The following is a 24600-nucleotide window of genomic DNA, read 5'->3' as shown; positions in this document are numbered from 1 at the left end:
TTATTACCGTTCCGTACCTTTTCTAATTATCGCGTAATGGTAATACCAAGTGTTTCCGACGCAGAAAAAACAACGGATCGGGTTTCAGAGGCGGCACGACTGAAAGACCGTTTCTTAATAGATATCCGATGACGTAACAAATTGTTGAAGGGGATTTTTTTCGAAACATCCAATCATTTCTGATGTCGGCAAACTTCTCACCTTTGCGCCACGATTTCGTGTGGTTTTTTTCTATTTTTAACAAGATTTCTGTTAGCTTTTTTCGGGAGGGAAGACAGATGTTTTGAGTGAAAGATCAAGGAAAAGGGGATTTTTGGGTTTGTTCGGTGGGATTTCTTATTATTACAAAGAGAAGCGGCGAGGTATTTCCATTTTCAATTTCTTTTAATTATGGTTTACTGTTACGCCGATTCATTTGATGTATTTAAACGGAAATGAGAATCGGCTGGTGACAGTTGAGCACTAGAGCGATGAATGGAAATAAGGTGGTTTTGGAGGTGACCATATTTATCAAAGATTTTTTTCATTCCTATTGATAATATGCCTAAAGCCACATTTATGACAGTGAAAGTATTCTCAGAATTTCGCTAGTTTTTTTCAAATCTAAACTGAGCTACACAACATTTAGAATTTTCGAAAATATGAAACTTCAGAATTTTATAAATTTTGATGTGATTTAGAATTTAGAATTTTTGAAAGCAGGAATTTTAGATTTATCGTCAACAAAGTCAACTATGAATTTTCAAAAATTTTGTCGACGAATATTTCAGTAAATCAGTATTTTTATTTTGATTTAATATTAAACGAGAATTTAGAATTTCGAAAACAGAATTTTTGGAATTATCTTCGACAAAATCAAACAAGATTTAAGAAGTTAAGGTTTTGATAAGGATTTAAACATTCCCTGGTTCTCATAAGAATCTAGAATTTTCGAAAATAAAACGTTCAGATTTTCTTATTTTCGCAATTTTGGAAACGAGAATTTCAGCAAAAATTTTAGATTTACCTTCAATAAAATCAGCTATGATTTTTCAATTTTCAGGATTTTGTCAACAAGAACTTAATCAAATTACGATTTAAATATTTAATTATCGCAAAAATTTAGAACTTTCGAAAATATAAACTTTAGATTTACCTTCAACAAAATCGACTAAGATTTTCAGATTTCAGGAATTTGTCACGAATGTTTCAGCAAATTGGAATTCTGGTTTATAGTCGAATTCGAAGTTCTCAGGGAAATTTAGAATTTTCGAAAAGTGAATTTTTAGATTTATCTTCAACAAAATCAACCAAGATTGTCAAATTATAACATTTTGTTAAAAAGAATTTGAGCAAGTTCTCACGAAAATTTAGAATTTTCGAAAACAAAAATTTTAGATTTACTTTCCAGGAATCAACGAAGATTTTTAATCGGATTTCGGAATTTTATAAACTAGAATTTCAACGAATTAAGATTTTATGTGATTTAAACATTTAGTTCTCATGAGAATTTAGAATTTTTGAAAACAGAAATTTTAGACTTATTTTTAGCAAAATCAACTATGCTTTTTCAAATTTCAGAATTCTATCGACGAGAATTTAATCAAATTATACGTAACTTTGTTGCGATTTAAATATTTAATTATCATTATGAACCGAAGATGAAGAGGTGCAGGAAATATACCATGAATACGGAGAGTGATGAAGACTTTGAGGAAAAATAGGATCTACAGCAGGCAAAACTGCAAGTGCAACAATATTTGTAAAAATAAGATCAAGAAAAACGTTTCTGCCATTGGGAAATAAATTAACTTGTTTAAGATTCAGAAATGCTGAAGTTGAGTTAATAACGTCATAATATTCATGTTTACTAGTCGATGAATCAAAAAGAATATCATTACCATTCCAGACGAGATGTGGTAAATTAAAATCACCGGCGATGACATAAGATGAATCAGGAAAACGCTCAAAAATTAATTCCAGGTCACTACAATAATCCTCGAAAATACTAAGAGGAGACGCAGGAGGAATATACACACCCCCAACAATCAAATCTAAATCATTATATTTTAAATGAACAAAAATGCTTTCCACAGAAATACTACAAAGAACAGTATGAACACAAAAATCATTCCTGATCGCAATCAACACACCACCACCACGATGTTTACCCGTATAATCAACATTGCGATCAGCACGAAAAATGCTATAATTATTTAAACCCAGTTCTTCGTTGGAAATACTGCTGCAAAGCCAGGATTCCGAAATAATAATAATATCGTAAACACTAGAATTAACCATTAACGAAAATTCCTTTAATTTTGACCTAAGGCCACCAACATTCTGATAGTAAAAGTTTATTACTTTTTTGAAAAACTATTGCGAGATGAACTTGTTTTGGTAATATAAGCTTGATTGTTTTTGTATTTTAAAGTTACGTCCTTCTCACCTTTAGAAACCCTGTCCTTAAATTCACGGCGAATATCATTATTAAAATCACGCTGAAGTTTAGTTAAATCAGGACGAAAGAATTTATCACGATTAGGGTTATTTTTGTTTGAGCGGAGAATGTCTTTAGCCAGATTCTCATTTTCACAAACTATTCTCAAAGGACGAACAGTGTTAGACTTAGGAGGACCAATGCGAATAACTTTTTGAGGATGAGAAATGAAACCCAACGGGGATAAAATAGACATAACCTGTTGCAAATCGTCCGCAACCCTTTGTGCAATCGATGTAGAAGAAGATTCAGGTAAATTAAACAATAGTACATTAGAACTCCGTCTTTTACGCTCCTCAATTTCGGCCACAATCACATTAAGATCAGATGAATTGTTATTAGGCATTGTATTAGACGTCTTAAACGCTGCCCATTCCTCCTGAATTAGTCGTACATTATCCTCAACGGTTGTTAATCTGTCATTGATAGCTTTGAAGTGATTTTCAATAGTTTGTTTAATGTCCTGTTGCACCACACTTAGTTGTTTTATAATGATTTCCTCAATTTTTTCAATTGAGATTATGTTACTAGAAGGCGAGCATTTAGGACAAATCCAAGAAGATTTGTCGTTTATTATTTCAGCTATTTCAGACTCACTCAGTTTTAAACATTTAATATGTGCATGTTTTTTGCATGTACCACATTTTGTAGAAGGAGTCGTAGGGGTGATAGCATTCTCACAAATTAAACATAGAACTGCCATATTAATAGGATAACAAGGAAACAATTCTTCACACCAACGCGGTCCGTCGTGGTGACTGACAGTACTTGACAAACAGACTAGACCAGGGAAGGTAAAACAAAAGAGACAGAGGATACAGCTATATTGTAGCAAAAAGCTAAAGCTAATTAATCAATAAAACCAAGATAACGTTATCACGTGAAAGGGCAAAAAATGCAGAAGCCACGTACAAAATAGAGAAACCCCTTAACTTACGCAATCAAAAGGCGACAACAGTGACACAGGGCGTATATAATCCTAATTTCCAGACACTGTCCAAAATTCAAGAAAAAACAAGGCACTTTAACCACTAAAAATTAATTAAAGAGAGAGTGTCGGTCTTATCACTGCTAATACGCTCTAACCTCTTATGTGAACAACTGTATGCTGCGTATATATCTAACGTTAATGTTAGTATTTTTAATAATCCCAAATTTTTCTGGAAATTTGTTCGTGACAAAAAGAAGAGTGACAGCAGTATTCCTGCTGAAATGACACTTGATCAGCACTCTGTAAAAGGTGGGGATGAAGTGGCTAATCTTTTTGCACAATATTTTTCTTCTGTTTACGCAGTTGATGACTTGAGGAATTTTGCTTGTTGTTTTGATTCATCGTCTCAAGTGAATGATTCTGGCTTATATATTAGTTTATCAGATGTTTTTAACCATATTTCCTTTTTGAAGTCATCTTGTAATCCTGGCCCTGATGGTGTTCCCAGCATTGTTCTAAAAAACTGTAAATTCTCTCTTTGCTTACCTTTATTTATCTTATTTCAAACGTCACTCAGTGAAGGCGTCTTTCCTCAATTATGGAAGAACAGTTATGTAATTCCCATCTTCAAATCTGGACAACGTAACAACGTGGACAATTATAGAGGGGTCTGCAACCAATCTGCAATTCCCAAATTACTTGATGCTATTGTATCCATTCAGCTCCGATGGGCATCTGCATCTATTATCTCAAGTAGTCAGCATGGTTTTTTCTCTAACAGGTCAACATTGTCTAACCTTCTTGAATACAAATCATTTTTAAATGAAGCATTTGCCAATCGATCGCAAGTAGATTCTGTTTATACAGATTTTTCAAAAGCTTTTGATCGGGTTAATCATCGATTGCTAATTGTAAAGCTACATAAGTTAGGTTTTAGAGAAGGTACGATTAAATGGCTATCTTCTTTTCTGGTTGACAGAAAACAACAGGTACGAATTTATAATTATATTTCGGCCCCTTTTTGCGTATCTTCTGGTGTTCCACAAGGTACACATTGTGGACCCATTCTTTTTTTGTTATTTATTAATGACTTAACTTGCAGTTTCCATTTTTCAAATTATTTACTGTATGCAGATGACCTGAAACTATTTAAAACTATACGGTCCATTCAAGACGCTAAACAACTTCAATTGGACTTAGTTGCATTATTTAACTGGTGTCAAAATAACTGTCTTCATTTAAACATTAAGAAATGCTATGTAATATCATTTTATAAAACCAAATCGCATATCAGTTTTGATTACCAATTAGACAATGTCTCCGTCTCACGAGTTTTAGAAATAAAAGATTTGGGGGTGATTTTTGATACGACCCTTACATTTAAGAGCCATTATAACCATATTTACAATAAAGCCATGAGTATGTGGGGTTTCATTTGGCGTCATTGTAAAGATCTGTCTCCATTGGCCCTAAAATCTCTCTACTGCTCTCTTGTTCGATCGCATTTTGATTATTGCTCTTCTGTTTGGTTTCCTTTTTATAAAATCGACTATGAGAGACTTGAAAGAGTACAAAATAAATTTCTTCGAACTGTGGAATTTAAAATGGGTCATTCTCATATTAAGGGTGACTACCGATGGATTATGGATAAGTGTCAAATTCACTCTCTTATTATCCGTTGGAAAATTTCTGATGCCTGTGTTCTTCATGACATTATTAATGGACATATTGACAATCCAAGTCTGTTGAACAGATTGTCTTTTCTTATCCCTGCAGTTGACAGTCGTACAACAAGAAGTCGAAACATATTTAGAATATCAACATCAACAACACTTTTGGCTCAAAATCATCCGTTAAGAAGAATGATGGAAGAAGCTAATGAATATTCCTGCCGCATTCGAATCTCAATCTTTGATTCTAGTAGGCTGAAATTTAAAAATGATGTGTCGGTTTATTATTATTATAATATGTAATCTTATTTAGTTTAATTTTCAACTTTTTATTTGTTTAATTTGTATTAATATTGTACTGTATCGTGGAATCAAGAAACACTGTTTTTTTTTTCCTTTATTTGTAAAGTGGAGTTATATTCCGTAAATAAATTATTATTATTATTATTATTATCATGAGAATTTAAAATTTTCGAAAATAGAAACTTCAGAATTTCAGCAAATTAAGATTTTGATGCGATTTAGAATTTAGTATTTTTGAAAGCAGCAATTTTAGATTTACCGTCAACAAAGTCAGCTATGAATTTTCAAGTTTCAGAATTTTATCCAGGAATATTTCAGAAAATCTGTATTTCGATTTGTGATTTAATATTTAACGAGAATTTAGAATTTCGAAAACAGATTTTTTGGAATTATCTTCTACAAAATCAAATAAGGTTTGACAAGTTAATATTTTGTATAAGGATTTAAACATTTAATTTTCACATGAATCTGGCATTTTCGAAAACAAAAGTTCTAGATTTACTTATTTTCGAAATTTTGGAAACGAGAATTTCAGCAAATTAAGACTTTGATGTGATTTAAATATTTAGTTCTAATGAGAATTTAGAATTTTTGAAAACAGAAATTTTAGATTTGCCTGCAATAAAATTTACTGGTTTTTGAAATTTCAGAATTTTGTAAATGGGAACTTCTTCAAATTACAACTTTTTATGATTTAAATATTCAATTTTCAGAAGAATCTAGAATTTTTCAAAATTGAAATTATAGATTTACCTTCAATAGAACCAACTAAAATTATCAGATTTTAGGATTTTATCACGAATATTTCAGCAAATTTGGATTGAGCATTTTGTTCTCACGGGAATTTAGAATTTTCGAAAACAGAAATTTTAGAATTATCTTCGACAAAATCAACCAAGATTTTTAAATTATAAAATTTGTCAATACGAATTTCGATTTTGATAAGAATTTAAACACTTAATTCTCAGGAGAATTTTGTATTTTTCTAAAATAAAAAAATTAGATTTACCTTCCATACAATCAACCAAGATTTTTAATCAAATTTCGGAATTTTATAAACGAGAATTTCAGCAAATTAAGATCTTGATCTGATTTAAAAATTTAGTTCTAATGAGATTCTAGAATTTTTTAAAATAGAAATTTTAGATTTACCTTCAATAAAATTCAAACTTCAGAATTTTGTCAACAAAAACTTCTTCAAATTACAATTTTGTTACGATTTAAATATTTAATTATAAAAAGAAATTAGGATTTTCGAATATAGGAACTTTTGATTCACTTTCAACAAAATCAACTAAGATTTTCAGATTTCAGAATTAATTCACGAATATTTCAGCAAATTCGAACTCTGATTTGTAATTGAATATTTTGTTCTCACGGGAATTTAGAATTTTCGAAAATAAAATTGTTAGAATTATCGTGAACAAAATAAGCCAAGATTTTCAAATTATCAAGTTTTGTCGACAAGAATTTCGATTTTGATAAGGATTTCAACATTTAGTTCTCACTAGAATTTAGATTTCGAAATAAATATTTTAGATTTACCTTCCATTCAATCAACCAAGATTTTTAATCAAATTTTGGAATTTTATAAACGAGAATTTCAGCAAAGTAAGATCTTGATCTGATTTAAACATTTAGTTCGCATGAGATTCTAGAATTTTTTAAAATAGAAATTTTAGATTTACCTTCAATAAAATTCAAACTTCAGAATTTTGTCAACAAAAACTTCTTCAAATTACAACTTTGTTACGATTTAAATATTTAATTGTAAAAGAAATTAGAATTTTCGAAAATAGGAACTTTTGGTTTACCTTCAACAAAATCAACTAAGATTTTCAGATTTCAGAATTTATTCACGACTATTTCAGCAAATTCGGACTCTGATTTGTAATTGAATATTTTGTTTTCACGGGAATTTAGAATTTTCGAAAATAGAATTATTAGAATTATCGTGAACAAAGTAAACCAGGATTTTCAAATTATAAAGTTTTGTCAACAAGTATTTCGATTTTGATAAGGATTTAAACATTTAGTTCTCACTAGAATTTAGATTTCGAAATAAATATTTTAGATTTACCTTCCATACAATCAACCAAGATTTTTAATCAAATTTCGGAATTTTATAAACGAGAATTTCAGCAAATTAAGATCTTGATCTGATTTAAAAATTTAGTTCTAATGAGATTCTAGAATTTTTTAAAACAGAAATTTTAGGTTCACTTTCAATAAAATTCAAACTTCAGAATTTTGTCAACAAAAACTTCTTCAAATTACAACTTTGTTACGATTTAAATATTTAATTATAAAAAGAAATTAGAACTTTCGAAAATAGGAACTTTTGATTTACCTTCAACAAAATCAACTAAGATTTTCAGACTTCAGAATTTATTCACGAATGTTTCAGCAAATTCGGACTCTGATTTGTAATCGAATATTTTGTTCTCACGGGAATGTAGAATTTTCGAAAATAGAATTGTTAGAATTATCGTGAACCAAGTAGACCAAGATTTTCAAATTATAAAGTTTTGTCGACAAGAATTTCGATTTTGATAAGAATTTAAACACTTAATTCTCAGGAGAATTTAGTATTTTTCTAAAATAAAAAAATTAGATTTACCTTCCATACAATCAACCAAGATTTTTAATCAAACTTCGGAATTTTATAAACGAGAATTTCAGCAAATTAAGATCTTGATCTGATTTAAAAATTTAGTTCTAATGAGATTCTAGAAATTTTTAAAACAGAAATTTTAGATTTACCTTCAATAAAATTCAAACTTCAGAATTTTGTCAACATAAACTTCTTCAAATTACAATTTTGTTACGATTTAAATATTTAATTGTAAAAAGAGATTAGGATTTTCGAAAATAGAAACTTTTGATTTACTTTCAACAAAATCAACTACGATTTTCAGATTTCAGAATTTATTCACGAATATTTCAGCAAATTCGGACTCTGATTTCTAATTGAATATTTTGTTCTCGCAGGAATTTAGAATTTTCGAAAATAGAATTGTTAGAATTATCATGAACAAAAAAATTTCGATTTTGATAAGGATTTAAACATTTAGTTCTCACTAGAATTTAGATTTCGAAATAAATATTTTAGATTTACCTTCCATACAATCAACCAAGATTTTTAATCAAATTTCGGAATTTTATAAACGAGAATTTCAGCAAATTAAGATCTTGATCTGATTTAAAAATTTAGTTCTAATGAGATTCTAGAATTTTTTAAAATAGAAATTTTAGATTTACCTTCAATAAAATTCAAACTTCAGAATTTTGTCAACAAAAACTTCTTCAAATTAAAACTTTGTTACCATTTAAATATTCAATTGTAAAAAGAAATTAGAATTTTCGAAAATAGGAACTTTTGATTTACTTTCAACAAAATCAACTAAGATTTTCAGATTTCAGAATTTATTCACGAATATTTCAGCAAATTCGGACTCTGATTTGTAATTGAATATTTTGTTCTCACGGAAATTTAGAATTTTCGAAAATAGAATTGTTAGAATTATCGTGAACAAAGTAGACCAAGATTTTCAAATTATAAAGTTTTGTCAACAAGAATTTTGATTTTGATAAGGATTTAAACATTTAGTTCTCACTGGAATTTAGATTTCGAAATAAATATTTTAGATTTACCTTCCATACAATCAACCAAGATCTTTAATCAAATTTCGGAATTGTATAACCGAGAATTTCAGCAAATTAAGATCTTGATCTGATTTAAAAATTTAGTTCTAATGAGAATCTAGAATTTTTTGAAATAGAAGTTTTAGATTTACCTTCAATAAAATTCAAACTTCAGAATTTTGTCAACAAAAACTTCTTCAAATTACAATTTTGTTACGATTTAAATATTTAATTGTAAAAAGAAATTAGGATTTTCGAAAATAGGAACTTTTGATTTACTTTCAACAAAATCAACTAAGATTTTCAGATTTCAGAATTAATTCACGAATATTTCAGCAAATTCGGACTCTGATTTGTAATTGAATATTTTGTTCTCACAGGACTTTAGAATTTTCGAAAATAGAACTGTTAGAATTATCATGAACAAAGTAGACCAAGATTATCAAATTATGAAGTTTTGTCAACAAGAATTTTGATTTTGATAAGGATTTAAACATTTAGTTCTCACTAGAATTTAGATTTCGAAACAAATATTTTAGATTTACCTTCCATACAATCAACCAAGATTTTTAATCAAATTTCGTAATTTTGTAAACAAGAATTTCAGCAAATTAAGATCTTGATCTGATTTAAACATTTAGTTCGCATGAGATTCTAGAATTTTTTAAAATAGAAATTTTAGATTCACCTTCAATAAGATTCAAACTTCAGAATTTTGTCAACAAAAACTTCTTCAAATTACAACTTTGTTACGATTCAAATATTCAATTGTAAAAAGAAATTAGGATTTGTGAAAATAGCAACTTTTGATTTACCTTCAACAAAATCGACTAAGATTTTCAGATTTCAGAATTTATTCACGAATATTTCAGCAAATTCGGACTCTGATTTGTAATTGAATATTTTGTTCTCACGGGAGTTTAGAATTTTCGAAAATAGAATTGTTAGAATTATCGTGAACAAAGTAGACCGAGATTTTCAAATTATAAAGTTTTGTCAACAAGAATTTTGATTTTGATAAGGATTTAAACATTTAGTTCTCACTAGAATTTAGATTTCGAAATAAATATTTTAGATTTACCTTCCATACAATCAACCAAGATTTTTAATCAAATTTCGGAATTTTATAAACGAGAATTTCAGCAAATTAAGATCTTGATCTGATTTAAAAATTTAGTTCTAATGAGAATCTAGAATTTTATAAAAAAGTATAAAAAATTGTCTGTGTTCAACGTGTTTCCGGTGCAAGGAAAGTTCATTCTAAATATCTTTACACCATTTTTCCCCCGTCGTTTCGCTTCTTGCCGTATTGCCCTAAGCACGACGGACTAAATTAACCCAAAAAATTAATCACCGAATCTCTGCCAGAGAATAAACCCGACTCCCATCATTATCCAGCACTCACACATAATTACCCGAATAATTCAAATTTCTCGTACAATAGCTCCGAAAATAATTAATGCAAATAAAGGTCGTATCCCTCCAAAGGTCAAACGCTCCGAAGCCGCCACCTTCGACCACCTTTAGACAAAACGCGACCGGAAGCGTCCCAATTCATTTTTTTTCCACCACATGACACGAAAATTGGGCGTCATTGTCGTCGGATTAGTTACACCAAAACCAAAATTGCCAGTTATCATTATTCCTGTGACATTCCCACTATTAATAATAATTATTTTCGGGATGCATTTCGACCGCGTTATAAATGAGGGGAATCTCATGCACCCATTCCGCCGAATTTTTCGAAACCATTTTCGAGGCGAGAAGAAGATTTATGGGTTTTTTGGTGCGCTGGCGTCGGCATGTGTTTTGTCTACAGGTGGTCCTTATTCCATTGTTGTCATTATTAAGCCCGAAACACTGGTTCACCTAATTTGGGGAAAAAATAATGAGATTTTTTCGGGGATAATTTGCGTTGTTTTTGCGCTTCCATTAAATTTAGTATTACTTAGATAATTGTTGAGTTCTTGCTCCCTTGGTGAGGAATTTGCGTCGGAAGCAATGTGTACAGTTTTTAATTATTTCGATATTGATTTTGATGAGGTTGTAAATTGTAACGAAATCGATTTGTACACCTGTAAGAAAACAATGATTCTAAATTTAGTCTTTGGTATAAAAGCCAGCGACTGGAAAAGTTATATTGTGGCTGTTTGAATTGAACGCGGCCGTCGTCAGGGCGGCTCGGCCTCTGAAGATTGAGTAGCTTGTTTGTTCGAGGTTTTGTGAACTCTACGTTGTCCAAAGTACTCCTAAAGTTTCGATTTTGACTCTAACCGGCGGCGTTTTAAGTGCCATTTGCTTATTAATATTCTTATTGGTTCGTAAGTGCGTATTTATTGTCGTGTAAAATTGCGTTTAGTACGTACTGCTACTATTACTGCTACTATTAATTTGTTTTTATGCCACCATTTATGACTTCTGCGGGCTTTAACAATGCATTTACAAATCGAATGAAGTTTTATGTTTATTTTATGAATTTAATGAGTAGAGAATCCCATAATCACAGAGTCTGTGTTTACAGTAATTTATACCAGATCATCCGGAAACTATAAAAGATACGTGAATTACTCCACTGCCAATATTAATGTAACATTAACACAGTGACTGTTTTCCTCTGATAACGCTCTAGAATTGTTCCACTCTTTACGATTACGAACTATTTAATTCAGCGCTCAAGCCGAAGTTTTTAATAAGTTTGTGTCACATCACTCAATACAATGGTGTCGTAAATCAGAGATTTATAACTTGCTGGAACAACTTGTGGCATTACGTTTTCTTTATTGCATCAAAATGTAATTGGTCCTGGAGTTTGACCTTTCCGGCAAAAAGCAAAAATTTTCGTTTTCGAAAATTTTACTTTTTGTGACGACTAAATCTTAAATCGTAATTTGATTTTCGTTTAATTTTCAAATATCGTGGTCGATTTTATTCAAGGTAAATCTAAAATTCCAATTTTAAAACTTTTTCAATTGTCATGAGAATGTTTAAATCACAGCAAAATCTTAGTTTTTTGAAATTGTGGTTCCCGAAATTCCGAAATCGAAATAAAAATCGTGCTTGATTGGATGGAAGGCACGTTTAACATTTTTGTTTTTTGAAAATTCTAAATTCCGATGAGAAATTTTCACTTCGTTGTCAAAATTTTAACTTACTGAAATTTTTGTTAAGAAAATTTTTTGAAAATTCTAAATTCTAGTGAGAACTAAATTTTCAAATCGTTGTCAAAACTTGCATTCGCTGAAATTCTCGTCAACAAAATGTTATAGTTTGAAAATGTTAGTTGATTTTGTTGAAGCTAAATGTAAAAATTCTGTCTTCGAAAATTTTGGATATATAATTTTCAATATAAATCAGAATTCCAATTTTTGTCTTCTGTTTTAAGTCCTTTGAAATAATCTCCGGGAGCTCTTGTGTCTAGTTTTTGAAGTACATAATTTGAAAGAATCTCGGGGGTTCCTTGTGCCTATTTTTTAAAGTAGCTGAAGTAGTTTGAAAAGGTCTCCGAGATTCCTTTTGATTTGTTTTTGAAGTGGTTTGGTTTTTTCTGAAGTAATTTGGAAGAACCTTGGAAACCACTAAAAATCTCCGGGACTCCAATTGTTTAGTTTTTGAAGTAGTTTAAAAGAATCTCCAGGACTCCTTTTTTTTTAAGTAGTTTGAAAGAGTATGGGGAACCAACTGTGTCCAGTTTTTGAAGTGGTTTGAAAGAATCTCGGGGAGCTCTTATGCTTGGTTTTTGAAGTAGTTGGAAAAAATCTGTGTGACCCCTTTTGTTTTGTCTTTGAAGTACATAGCTCGAAAGAATCTCGGGGCTTTCTTATATCTGGTTTTTGAAATGGTTTGAAAAAATCTCAAGGACCTCTTTTGTTTTGTGTTTGAAGTAGTCTGAAAGAATCTCCTGGACTCCATATGTCCAGTTTCTGAAATGGTTTGAAAGAATCTCCGGGATTCTTTTTAATTTGTTCTTGAAGTAGTCTGAAAGAGTCCTTCGGGTCCCCTGAAATAGTCTGAAAGAATCTCGGGGACCACCAAGAATCTCCGGGACTCCTTTTGTTTTATTTTTAAAGTAGTTTGAAAGAATCCAGGACACATTTTGATTTGTTTTCGAAGTAGTTGGGGACAACGTGTGTCCGGTTTCTGAAGTGGTTTGAAAAGATCTCCGAGGTTCCTTTTGATTGGTTTTTGAAGTAGTTTCAAAGAATTTAGGGGACCCCTGAAGTAATTTGGAAAAACCTCGGGAACCACTAAAAATCTCCAGGACCCCATTTGTTTAGTTTTTGAAGTAGTTTAAAAGAATCTCCAGGACTCCTTTTTTTTAAGTAGTTTGAAAAAGTATGGGGAACCAACTGTGTCCGGTTTTTGAAGTGGTTTGAAAGAATCTCGGGAAGCTCTTATGCTTGTTTTTTGAAGTAGTTGGAAAGAATCTCTGTGACCCCTTTTGTTTTGTCTTTGAAGTACATAGCTCGAAAGAATCTAGGGGCTTTCTTATATCTGGTTTTTGAAATGGTTTGAATAAATCTCAAGAACCTCTTTTGTTTTGTTTTTCAAGTAAGAATCCCCTGGACTCCTTATGTTCGGTTTCTGAAATGGTGTGAAAGAATCTTCGAAATTCTTTTTAATTTGTTTTTGAAGTAGTCTGAAAGAGTCCTTCGGGTCCCCTGAAATAGTCTGAAAGAATCTCGGGGACCACCAAGAATCTCCGGGATCCCTTTTGTTTTATTTTTAAAGTAGTTTGAAAGAATCCAGGACACCTTTTGATTTGTTTTCGAAGTAGTTGGGGACAACTTGTGTATGGTTTTCGTAGTGGTTTGCCAAGATCTTCGAGATTCCTTTTGATTTGTTTTTGAAGTAGTTTGAAAGAATTTGGGGGACCCCTGAAGTAATTTAGAAGAACCTCGGGAACCACTAAAAATCTCCGGGACCCCATTTGTTTAGTTTTTGAAGTAGTTTAAAAGAATCTCCAGGACTCCTTTTTTTTTTAAGTAGTTTGAAAGAGTATGGGGAACCAACTGTGTCCGGTTTTTGAAGTGGTTTGAAAGAATCTCGGGGAGCTCTTATGCTTGGTTTTTGAAGTAGTTGGAAAGAATCTCTGTGACCCCTTTTGTTTTGTCTTTGAAGTACATAGCTCGAAAGAATCTCGGGGCTTTCTTATATCTGGTTTTTGAAATGGTTTGAATAAATCTCAAGGACCTCTTTTGTTTTGTTTTTCAAGTAAGAATCCCCTGGACTCCTTATGTCCGGTTTCTGAAATGGTGTGAAAGAATCTTCGGAATTCTTTTTAATTTGTTTTTGAAGTAGTCTGAAAGAATCCTTCGGGTACCCTGAAATAGTCTGAAAGAATCTCGGGGGCCACCATGAATCTCCGGGACCTCTTTTGTTTTATTTTTAAAGTAGATTAAAAGAATCCAGGACACCTTTTGATTTGTTTTCGAAGTAGTTGGGGACAACTTGTGTATGGTTTTCGTAGTGGTTTGCCAAGATCTTCGAGATTCCTTTTGATTTGTTTTTGAAGTAGTTTGAAAGAATTTGGGGGACCCCTGAAGTAATTTAGAAGAACCTCGGGAACCACTAAAAATCTCCGGGACCCCATTTGTTTAGTTTTGGAAGTAGTTTAAAAGAATCTCCAGGACTCCTTTTTTTTTAAGTAGTTTGAAAGAGTATGGGGAACCAACTGTGTCCGGTTTTTGAAGTGGTTTGAAAGAATCTCGGGAAGCTCTTATGCTTGGTTTTTGAAGTAGTTGGAAAGAATCTCTGTGACCCCTTTCGTTTTGTCTTTGAAGTACATAGCTCGAAAGAATCTCGGGGCTTTCTTATATCTGGTTTTTGAAATGGTTTGAAAAAATTTCGAGGACCTCTTTTGTTTTGTATTTGAAGTAGTCTGAAAGAGTCCCCTGGACTCCTTATGTCCGGTTTCTGAAATGGTGTGAAAGAATCTTCGGAATTCTTTTTAATTTGTTTTTGAAGTAGTCTGAAAGAGTCCTTCGGATCCCCTGAAATAGTCTGAAAGAATCTCGGGGACCACCAAGAATCTCCGGGACTCCTTTTGTTTTATTTTTAAAGTAGTTTGAAAGAATCCAGGACACATTTTGATTTGTTTTCGAAGTAGTTGGGGACAACTTGTGTCCGGTTTCTGACGTGGTTTGAAAAGATCTCCGAGGTTCCTTTTGATTTGTTTTTGAAGTAGTTTCAAAGAATTTAGGGGACCCCTGAAGTAATTTGGAAAAACCTCGGGAACCACTAAAAATCTCCAGGACCCCATTTGTTTAGTTTTTGAAGTAGTTTAAAAGAATCTCCAGGACTCCTTTTTTTTTTAAGTAGTTTGAAAGAGTATGGGGAACCAACTGTGTCCAGTTTTTGAAGTGGTTTGAAAGAATCTCGGGGAGCTCTTATGCTTGGTTTTTGAAGTAGTTGGAAAAAATCTGTGTGACCCCTTTTGTTTTGTCTTTGAAGTACATAGCTCGAAAGAATCTCGGGGCTTTCTTATATCTGGTTTTTGAAATGGTTTGAAAAAATCTCAAGGACCTCTTTTGTTTTGTTTTTCAAGTAAGAATCCCCTGGACTCCTTATGTCCGGTTTCTGAAATGGTGTGAAAGAATCTTCGGAATTCTTTTTAATTTGTTTTTGAAGTAGTCTGAAAGAGTCCTTCGGGTTCTCTGAAATAGTCTGAAAGAATCTCGGGGACCACCAAGAATCTCCGGGACCTCTTTTGTTTTGTTTTTAAAGTAGTTTGAAAGAATCCAGGACAACTTTTGATTTGTTTTCGAAGTAGTTGCGGACAACTTGTGTCCGGTTTCTGAAGTGGTTTGAAAAGATCGAGTTTCCTTTTGATTTGTTTTTGAAGTAGTTTGAAGAAATTTGGGGGACCCCTGAAGTAATTTAGAAGAACCTCGGGGACCCCTAAAAATCTCCGGGATCCCATTTGTTTAGTTTTGGAAGTAGTTTAAAAGAATCTCCAGGACTCCTTTTTTTTTAAGTAGTTTGAAAGAGTATGGGGAACCAACTGTGTCCGGTTTTTGAAGTGGTTTGAAAGAATCTCGGGGAGCTCTTATGCTTGGTTTTTAAGTAGTTGGAAAGAATCTCTGTGACCCCTTTTGTTTTGTCTTTGAAGTACATAGCTCGAAAGAATCTCGGGGCTTTCTTATATCTGGTTTTTGAAATGGTTTGAATAAATCTCAAGAACCTCTTTTGTTTTGTTTTTCAAGTAAGAATCCCCTGGACTCCTTATGTCCGGTTTCTGAAATGGTGTGAAAGAATCTTCGGAATTCTTTTTAATTTGTTTTTGAAGTAGTCTGAAAGAGTCCTTCGGGTCCCCTGAAATAGTCTGAAAGAATCTCGGGGACCACCAAGAATCTCCGGGACCTCTTTTGTTTTATTTTCAAAGTAGTTTGAAAGAATCCAGGACACCTTTTGATTTGTTTTCGAAGTAGTTGGGGACAACTTGTGTCCGGGGTCTGAAGTGGTTTTTTCCTTTTGATTTGTTTTTGAAGTAGTTTGAAAGAATTTAGAGAACCCCTGAAGTAATTTTGAAGAACCTCGGGGATCTCAAATAATCTCCGGGACCCCTTGCATTTGGTGTTTGAACTGGTTTGAAAGAATCTCGGGGCTCTCTTATATCTGGTTCTTGAAATATTTTGAAAGACTCTCGACGACCACTTTTGTTTTGTTTTTGAAGTGGTCTGAAAGAATTCTTCGGGTCCCCAGACATAGTTTGAAAAAATCTCGGGGACCACCAAGAATCTCCTGGACCCCTTGTGTTTTATTTTTGAAGTGGTTTGAAAGAATCTCGGACACCTTTTTTGTTTGTTTTTGAAGTGGTTTTAAAGAATCTCGGGAACCATTGTGTCCGGTTTTTGAAGTAGTTTGAAAGAATCTTTGGGATCCCTTTTGTTTTGTTTTTGAAGTAGTCTGAAAGAATCTTGGGGACTCTTTCTGTTCGGTTTCTGAAATGCTTTAAAAGAATCTCCGTGATTCCTCCTGATTTATTTTTGAAGGAGTCTAAAAGAATCCTTGGGGAGCCCTGAATTAGTTCCAAAAAATTTCGAGGATCTCAAAGAATCTCCGGGATCCCTTTTTTTGGTTTTTGGAGTGGTTTGAAAGAATCTCGGGGACCCTTGTGTTTTGATTTTGAGCAGTTTGAAAGAATCTCGGGGCTCTCTTATATCTGGTTTTTGAAATAGTTTGAAAGACTCTCGACGACCTCTTTTGTTTTGTTTTTGAAGTAGTCTGAAAGAATCCTTCGGGTCCCCTGAAATAGTTTGAAAGAATCTCGGGGAGCACCAAAATTCTCCGAGACCCCTTTTGTTTTATTTTTGAAGTGGTTTGAAAGAATCTCGGACACTTTTTTTGTTTGTTTTTGAAGTAGTTTAAAAGAATCTCGGGAACCATTGTGCCCGGTTTTTGAAGTAGTTTGAAAGAATCTTTGGGATCCCTTTTGTTTTGGTTTTTAAGTAGTCTGAAAGAATCTTGGGGACTCCTCTGTTCGGTTTCTGAAATGGTTTAAAAGAATCTCCGTGATCCCTCCTGATTTATTTTTGAAGGAGTCTAAAAGAATCCTTGGGGAGCCCTGAATTAGTTCCAAAAAATTTCGAAAATCTCAAAGAATCTCCGGGATCCCTTTTGTTTGGTTTTTGGAGTGGTTTGAAAGAATCTCGGGGACCCTTGTGTTTTGATTTTGAGCAGTTTGAAAGAATCTCGAGGATTCCTTGCATTTGGTGTTTGAAGGGGTTTGAAAGAATCTCGGGGCTCTCTAATATCTGGTTTTTGAAATAATTTGAAAGACTCTCGACGACCTCTTTTGTTTTGTTTTTGAAGTAGTCTGAAAGAATCTTTCGGGTCCCCTGAAATAGTTTGAAAGAATCTCGGGGAGCACCAAAATTCTCCGGGACCCCTTTTGTTTTATTTTTGAAGTGGTTTGAAAGAATCTCGGACACTTTTTTTGTTTGTTTTTGAAGTAGTTTAAAAGAATCTCGGGAACCATTGTGCCCGGTTTTTGAAGTAGTTTGAAAGAATCTTTGGGATCCCTTTTGTTTTGGTTTTGAAGTAGTCTGAAAGAATCTTGGGGACTCCTTCTGTTCGGTTTCTGAAATGGTTTAAAAGAATCTCCGTGATTCCTTCTGATTTATTTTTGAAGGAGTCTAAAATAATCCTTGGGGAGCCCTGAATTAGTTCCAAAAAATTTCGAAAATCTCAAAGAATCTCCGGGATCCCTTTTGTTTGGTTTTTGGAGTGGTTTGAAAGAATCTCGGGGACCCTAGTGTTTTGATTTTGAGCAGTTCGAAAGAATCTCGAGGATTCCTTGCATTTGGTGTTTGAAGGGGTTTGAAAGAATCTCGGGGCTCTCTAATATCTGGTTTTTGAAATAGTTTGAAAGACTCTCGACGACCTCTTTTGTTTTGTTTTTGAAGTAGTCTGAAAGAATCCTTCGGGTCCCCTGAAGTAGTTTGAAAGAATCTCGGGGAGCACCAAAAATCTCCGGGACCCCTTTTGTTTTATTTTTGAAATGGTTTGAAAGAATCTCGGACACTTTTTTTGTTTGTTTTTGAAGTAGTTTAAAAGAATCTCGGGAACCATTGTGCCCGGTTTTTGAAGTAGTTTGAAAGAATCTTTGGGATCCCTTTTGTTTTGGTTTTGAAGTAGTCTGAAAGAATCTTGGGGACTCCTTCTGTTCGGTTTCTGAAATGGTTTAAAAGAATCTCCGTGATTCCTCCTGATTTATTTTTGAATAAGTCTAAAAGAATCCTTGGGGAGCCCTGAATTAGTTCCAAAAAATTTCGAAAATCTCAAAGAATCTCCGGGATCCCTTTTGTTTGGTTTTTGGAGTGGTTTGAAAGAATCTCGGAGACCGTTGTGTTTTGATTTTGAGCAGTTTGAAAGAATCTCGAGGATTCCTTGCATTTGGTGTTTGAAGGGGTTTGAAAGAATCTCGGGGCTCTCTAATATCTGGTTTTTGAAATAGTTTGAAAGACTCTCGACGACCTCTTTTGTTTTGTTTTTGAAGTAGTCTGAAAGAATCCTTCGGGTCCCCTGAAGTAGTTTGAAAGAATCTCGGGGAGCACCAAAAATCTCCGGGACCCCTTTTGTTTTATTTTTGAAATGGTTTGAAAGAATCTCGGACACTTTTTTTGTTTGTTTTTGAAGTAGTTTAAAAGAATCTCGGGAACCATTGTGCCCGGTTTTTGAAGTAGTTTGAAAGAATCTTTGGGATCCCTTTTGTTTTGGTTTTTAAGTAGTCTGAAAGAATCTTGGGGACTCCTTCTGTTCGGTTTCTGAAATGGTTTAAAAAAATCTCCGTGATTCCTTCCGATTTATTTTTGAAGTAGTCTTAGAGAATCCTTGTGGAGCCTTGAAGTAGTTTTAAAAAATCTCGTGGATCTCAAACAACCTCTGGGACCCCTTTTGTTTTGTTTTTGAAGTAGTTTGAAACAATATCGGCGACCCTTTATGTCTGGTTTTTGAAGTGGTTTGAAAGAATCTCGGGGGCCCTGGTGTTCTGTTTTTGAAGTAGTTTGAAAGAATCTCGGGGACTTTTTTTTGTTTTAGGAGTAATTTGAAAGAATCTCCGTGACCGCTTTTGTATTTTCTTTGAAGTAATTCGAAACAATCCCAGGGATCCCTTGTACCTGGTTTTTTAAGCGGTTTGAAATAATCTCTAGAGTTATTGCGCCTGGTTTTTAAAATAGTTTGAAAGAATCTTAGGTATCCGGTTTCTGAAATGGTTGGAAAGAATCTCCGAAATTCTTGCTGAGACTGGCGTAGAGACAACCAGCAACATCAAAATTTTTGTCGCACCTTCCCAATATTAAATAGCATGTCTGTTTTTTTAGAATTCGAAAACATTTTAAAGCAAACGAAAATTGAAAATATTTGGCTAACAGAAATAATTTGTCATAATTTTGGTTTTGATCATTGCTATCTATGCGTTCATTATTATTTAAAAATAAAAATTAATCAAAGCTGTTTAGAAACGTAAAATGGGTTGCCTATGCTGAAATATTCAGGCGTGAACAGATAAAATGAACACCTGTATAAAATGTATATTTATCCGAAGAAAGAGCATTGAATTTTATTCAGATTCTTAAAAAATCTATCACTCAGTTAATCGCCTTAAACCAGTGGCGCGCAACAATTTTTGAGTAAAATTTCAACGATTTTTGTTATGAACTTGCGTTGTTTATTGCGTATTGATTTTATTCCACTCTTTCTACATCTCCGCGCTTGTTTGGTTGCCTATATGCTTCGCGTTCTCCCGCCATCTTGCGGCATTTTCACTCACACAAGTTGTAATATAAAATTATAAATATTTCAGACAAATCCACCGACAACGAAGCCGTCTCCGACTGCGAGAGCGAGCCCGGGATCCCCCTCAAGCGCAAACAGCGCCGCTCCCGCACCACCTTCACCGCCCACCAGCTCGACGAGCTCGAAAAGGCCTTCGAACGTACCCAGTACCCCGACATCTACACCCGCGAGGAGCTCGCCCAAAGAACCAAACTAACCGAAGCCCGAATCCAGGTCTGGTTCAGCAACCGGCGGGCCCGCCTCCGCAAACAAATCACGTCGGCGGCGACGCCCCTGGTCCGCAGCTACGTGACGGTGCCGAACGCCGCCGACCGCTACCCCCCTCTGGGCCAACCCATGAACGAAGACGCCTTCAATTCGGTCGCCACGCCGACGCCGACAGGTGAATCCCCCATTTGTGGCGCCATTTTCGTTACTAATTTTTCGTTGGGTTGGTAGTCATGACGGAGCTGTACCCCAGCCCCGTCCCGGGACATTCCACGCCGCCGAATCTGCCGCTGGCGCACAACATCGCCCATAACCCATATCCGTCCCATCCGATCTACCAGTCGTCGAATATCATGCAGATTCCGCAGACGATGGCGCCACCGACCACTCTGTCCAATATTCAACCCAGCTCACCGCTGAGTAACATCCAGAACTTAAGTCAGAGCGGGATGACCAGTTACAACAAGGATAATAATGATAACAACGTTTCGAACTCGAATGGGAGTCAGCATCAGGGATACGCCACCAACACGACGGGAATGGTCACCATTTTAGGACCCAACAGCGGTAATTTTACAATTCCATCTGTTCGGTGAACGCACTATACTTTTTTTGTAACTTTGTAGGCAACAGCAACAGCAACGAGACACCCTGTGCTACGGAAAACTCCACCCCCAACAACCTCCAGTGGGGGATGCCCCCATCGCAAATAACCAGGAACCCCAGCCCCAGCCAGAACATCCCCACGAGTCTGGGCCAAATCGGGCAACCCTTGAGCCAAAGTTTCAGTGCTTTTGGACAGAACAGTATTGACAATTCGGGACTGCACTATTCCACGCACAATTCGCCCAAAAGTTTCGGACACCAACCATACTACGGGTGGTTCTGATCCGCGGTGATTTTCTAAAGTGTATACCAAAAATTGTGAATTTACTCTGATCGTGTTTGTTTGGTGTACGTTTTTGTTTTATTTTTTTTTGCACTGTGTTGACGGGCAATCGGGAATCGACCAAATGGTTTGCGACGAAATGAATCACATAATCCACCGTAAATTATTTAATTTTAAGTAATATATGGAGTTTACTTTTTAGGTTATTTTTCATGTTATGTTATTATGTTCGCATTTCTTTGTATTATATTGTGAATAAATTTTAACTCGAACTTTGCGTATTTGTACACGTGTGCAACTCCTCCAGGATAACAAAATAAACCGGGATTATAATTTTGACACGATGACGACTGGGTGGGTGGGTGGGGTAGACATTTGAGAGATTTTGGAGATTCTAGAAAATCTAGATGTCTAGAGTTCTAGGGATTATAGGCATCTAGGGTTTCTAGGTATTCTAGGGAGGCAAAAGGTTTCACAGCATCTAGAGATTCTAGAAATTTCAGAGATTCCAGAGATTCAAGCGAGTGAAAAGACTAAAGAGATTCAAGAGATTTCAGTGATTTAAGAAATTCAAGAGATTCAAGATTTTCCAGAGAATCACGAGATTCCAGAAAGTCGAGAGAATCCAGATTCTACAAATTACAGAGATTCCAGAGGTTAAAGAAATTCTAAAGATTCTAGGGCTTCTGTAGTTTCTAGAGATTTTAATTGTTTTAAGCATTCTAGGGATTCGAAAATTCTAGAGTTTATAGGGCTCCTAAGTATTCCGAAGATTGAAAAAATTTCGAAGACTCCGAACGTTCCGAAGATTCTGAAGATTCTAAACATTTCGGATATTCTAAAAATTCAAAAGTCTGAAGGTTCTCAAAATTTTGAAGATTCAGAAAACTTTTAAAATTTTGGAAATTTTATAGATTAAACGGATTCTAGACATTCTAGAGATTTCGGAGATTCTAGAAAATCTAGATGTTCTAGTGTCTTAGGGATTTTAGGGATGGTGGGGATCTTGGGTTTCTAGGTATTCTAGGGAGGCCAAAGGTTTCACAGCTTCTAGAGATTCTAGAAATTTCAGAGATTCCAGAGATTCAAGCGAGTGAAGAGACTCAAGATATTCAAGAAACTTAAGAGACTCAAGAGATTTCAGTGATTTAAGAAATTCAAGAGATTCAAAATATTTCAGAGAATCACGAGATTTCAGAAAGTCGAGAGAATCCAGATTCTACAAATTCCAGAGATTCCAGAGGTTAAAGAAATTCTAAAGATTCTAGAAATTCTGTTGTTTCTAGAGATTTTAATTGTTTTGTTTTTAGCATTCTAAGGATTCGAAAATTCTAAAGTTTATAAAGATCCTAAATATTCCGAAGTTTCAAAAAATTTCGATGACTCCGAACGTTCCGAAGACTGAACATTATAAACATTTCGGATATTCTAAAAATTCAAAAGTCTGAAGGTTCTAAAAATTTTGAAAATTCAGAAAACTTTTAAAATTTTGGGGATTTTATAGATTATACAAATTCTAGACATTTTGGAGATTTCGGAGATTCTAGAAATTCTAGATGTTCTACATAGTGTTCTGGGGATTTTAGGGATTATAGGGATCTAGGGTTTCTAGGTGTTCTAGGAAGCCCAAAGATTTCACAGCTCCTAGAGATTCTAGAAATTCCAGAGATTCCAGAGATTCAAGCGAGTGAAGAGACTAAAGAGATTCAAGAAACTTAAGAGACTCAAGAGATTTCAGTGATTTAAGAAATTCAAGAGATTCAAGATATTCCAGAGAATCACGAGATTCCAGAAAGTCGAGAGAATCCAGATTCTACAAATTCAAGAAATTCCAGAGGTTAAAGAAATTCTAAAGATTCTAGAGATTCTGTGGTTTCTAGAGGGTTTAATTGTTTTAAGCATTCTGAGGATTCGAAAATTCTGAAGTTTATACAGATCCTAAGTATTCCGAAGATTCCAAAAATTTCGAAGAATCCGAACGTTCCGAAGATTCTGAAGATTCTAAACATTTCGAATATTCTAAAAATTCATAAGTCTGAAGATTCTCAAAATTTTGGAGATTCAGAAAACTTTTAAAATTTTGGAAATTTTATAGATTATATAGATTCTAGACATTCTAGAGATTTCGGAGGTTCTAGAAATTCTAGTGTCCTAGGGATTTTAGGGATGGTAGGGATCTAGGGTTTCTAGGTTTTCTAGGGAGACCAAAGATTTCACAGCTTCTAGAGATTCTAGAAATTTCAGAGATTCCAGAGATTCAAGCGAGTGAAGAGACTCAAAAGATTCAAGAAATTGAGAGACTCAAGAGATTTCAGTGAGTTAAGAAATTCGAGAGATTCAAGATATTCCAGAGAATCACGAGATTAAAGAAAGTCGAGAGAATCCAGATTCTACAAATTACAGAGATTCCAGAGGTTAAAGAAATTCTAAAGATTCTAGGGATTCTGTAGTTTCTAGAGATTTTAATTGTTTTAAGCATTCTAGGGATTCGAAAATTCTAGAGTTTATAGGGCTCCTAAGTATTCCGAAGATTCCAAAAATTTCGAAGACTCCGAACGTTCCGCAGATTGTGAAGACTCTAAACATTTCGGATGTTCTTAAAATTCCAAGGTCTGAAGGTTCACAAAATTTTGAAGATTTAGAAAACTTTTAAAATTTTGGAGATTTTATAGGTTGTACAGATTCTAGACATTCTAGAGATTTCGGAGATTCTAGATGTTCTAGTGTACTAGGGATTTTAAGGATGGTAGGGATCTGGGGGTCTAGGTTTTCTAGGGAGACCAAAGATTTTACAGCTTCTAGAGATTCTAGAAATTCCAGAGATTCCAGAGATTCAAGCGAGTGACGAGACTCAAGAGATTCAACAAACTTAAGAGACTCAAGAGATTTCAGTGATTTAAGAAATTCAAGAGATTCAAGATATTCCAGAGAATCAGGAGATTCCAGAAAGTCGAGAGAATCCAGATTCTACAAATTACAAGATTCCAGAGGTTAAAGAAATTCTAAAGATTCTAGAGATTCTGTAGTTTCTAAAGATTTTAATTGTTTTAAGCATTCTAAGGATTCGAAAATTCAAAAGTTTATAAAGATCCTAAGTATTCCGAAGATTCCAAAAATTTCGAAGACTCCGAACATTCCGAAGATTCTGAAAATTCTAAACATTTCGGATATTCTAAAA

At 34.0% G+C, this 24600-nt stretch overlaps 1 protein-coding gene across 1 annotated transcript in view; it reads left to right on the top strand.

The window, feature by feature from the left end:
• LOC135136798 (protein gooseberry-like) overlaps positions 1–21649 on the top strand; it is a 57443-nt gene extending 35794 nt beyond the window's left edge. The window contains exons 4-6 of the mRNA XM_064066215.1: positions 20334–20708; positions 20765–21100; positions 21160–21649. Coding sequence (XP_063922285.1) covers positions 20334–20708; positions 20765–21100; positions 21160–21422 — 974 coding nt within the window. The 3' untranslated portion in view covers positions 21423–21649. The remainder of the gene's footprint in view (positions 1–20333; positions 20709–20764; positions 21101–21159) is intronic.
• The last annotated feature ends 2951 nt before the right edge of the window (positions 21650–24600 follow it).

The sequence above is a fragment of the Zophobas morio genome, unplaced genomic scaffold, assembly GCF_036711695.1.
Source record: "Zophobas morio isolate AGI-343-1 ecotype UQ-CSIRO unplaced genomic scaffold, CSIRO_AGI_Zmor_V1 ptg000027l, whole genome shotgun sequence".
Taxonomy (NCBI): domain Eukaryota; kingdom Metazoa; phylum Arthropoda; class Insecta; order Coleoptera; family Tenebrionidae; genus Zophobas; species Zophobas morio.
Note: the sequence above shows the minus strand (reverse complement) of the source record. Positions and strands in the feature narration are given on the sequence as shown.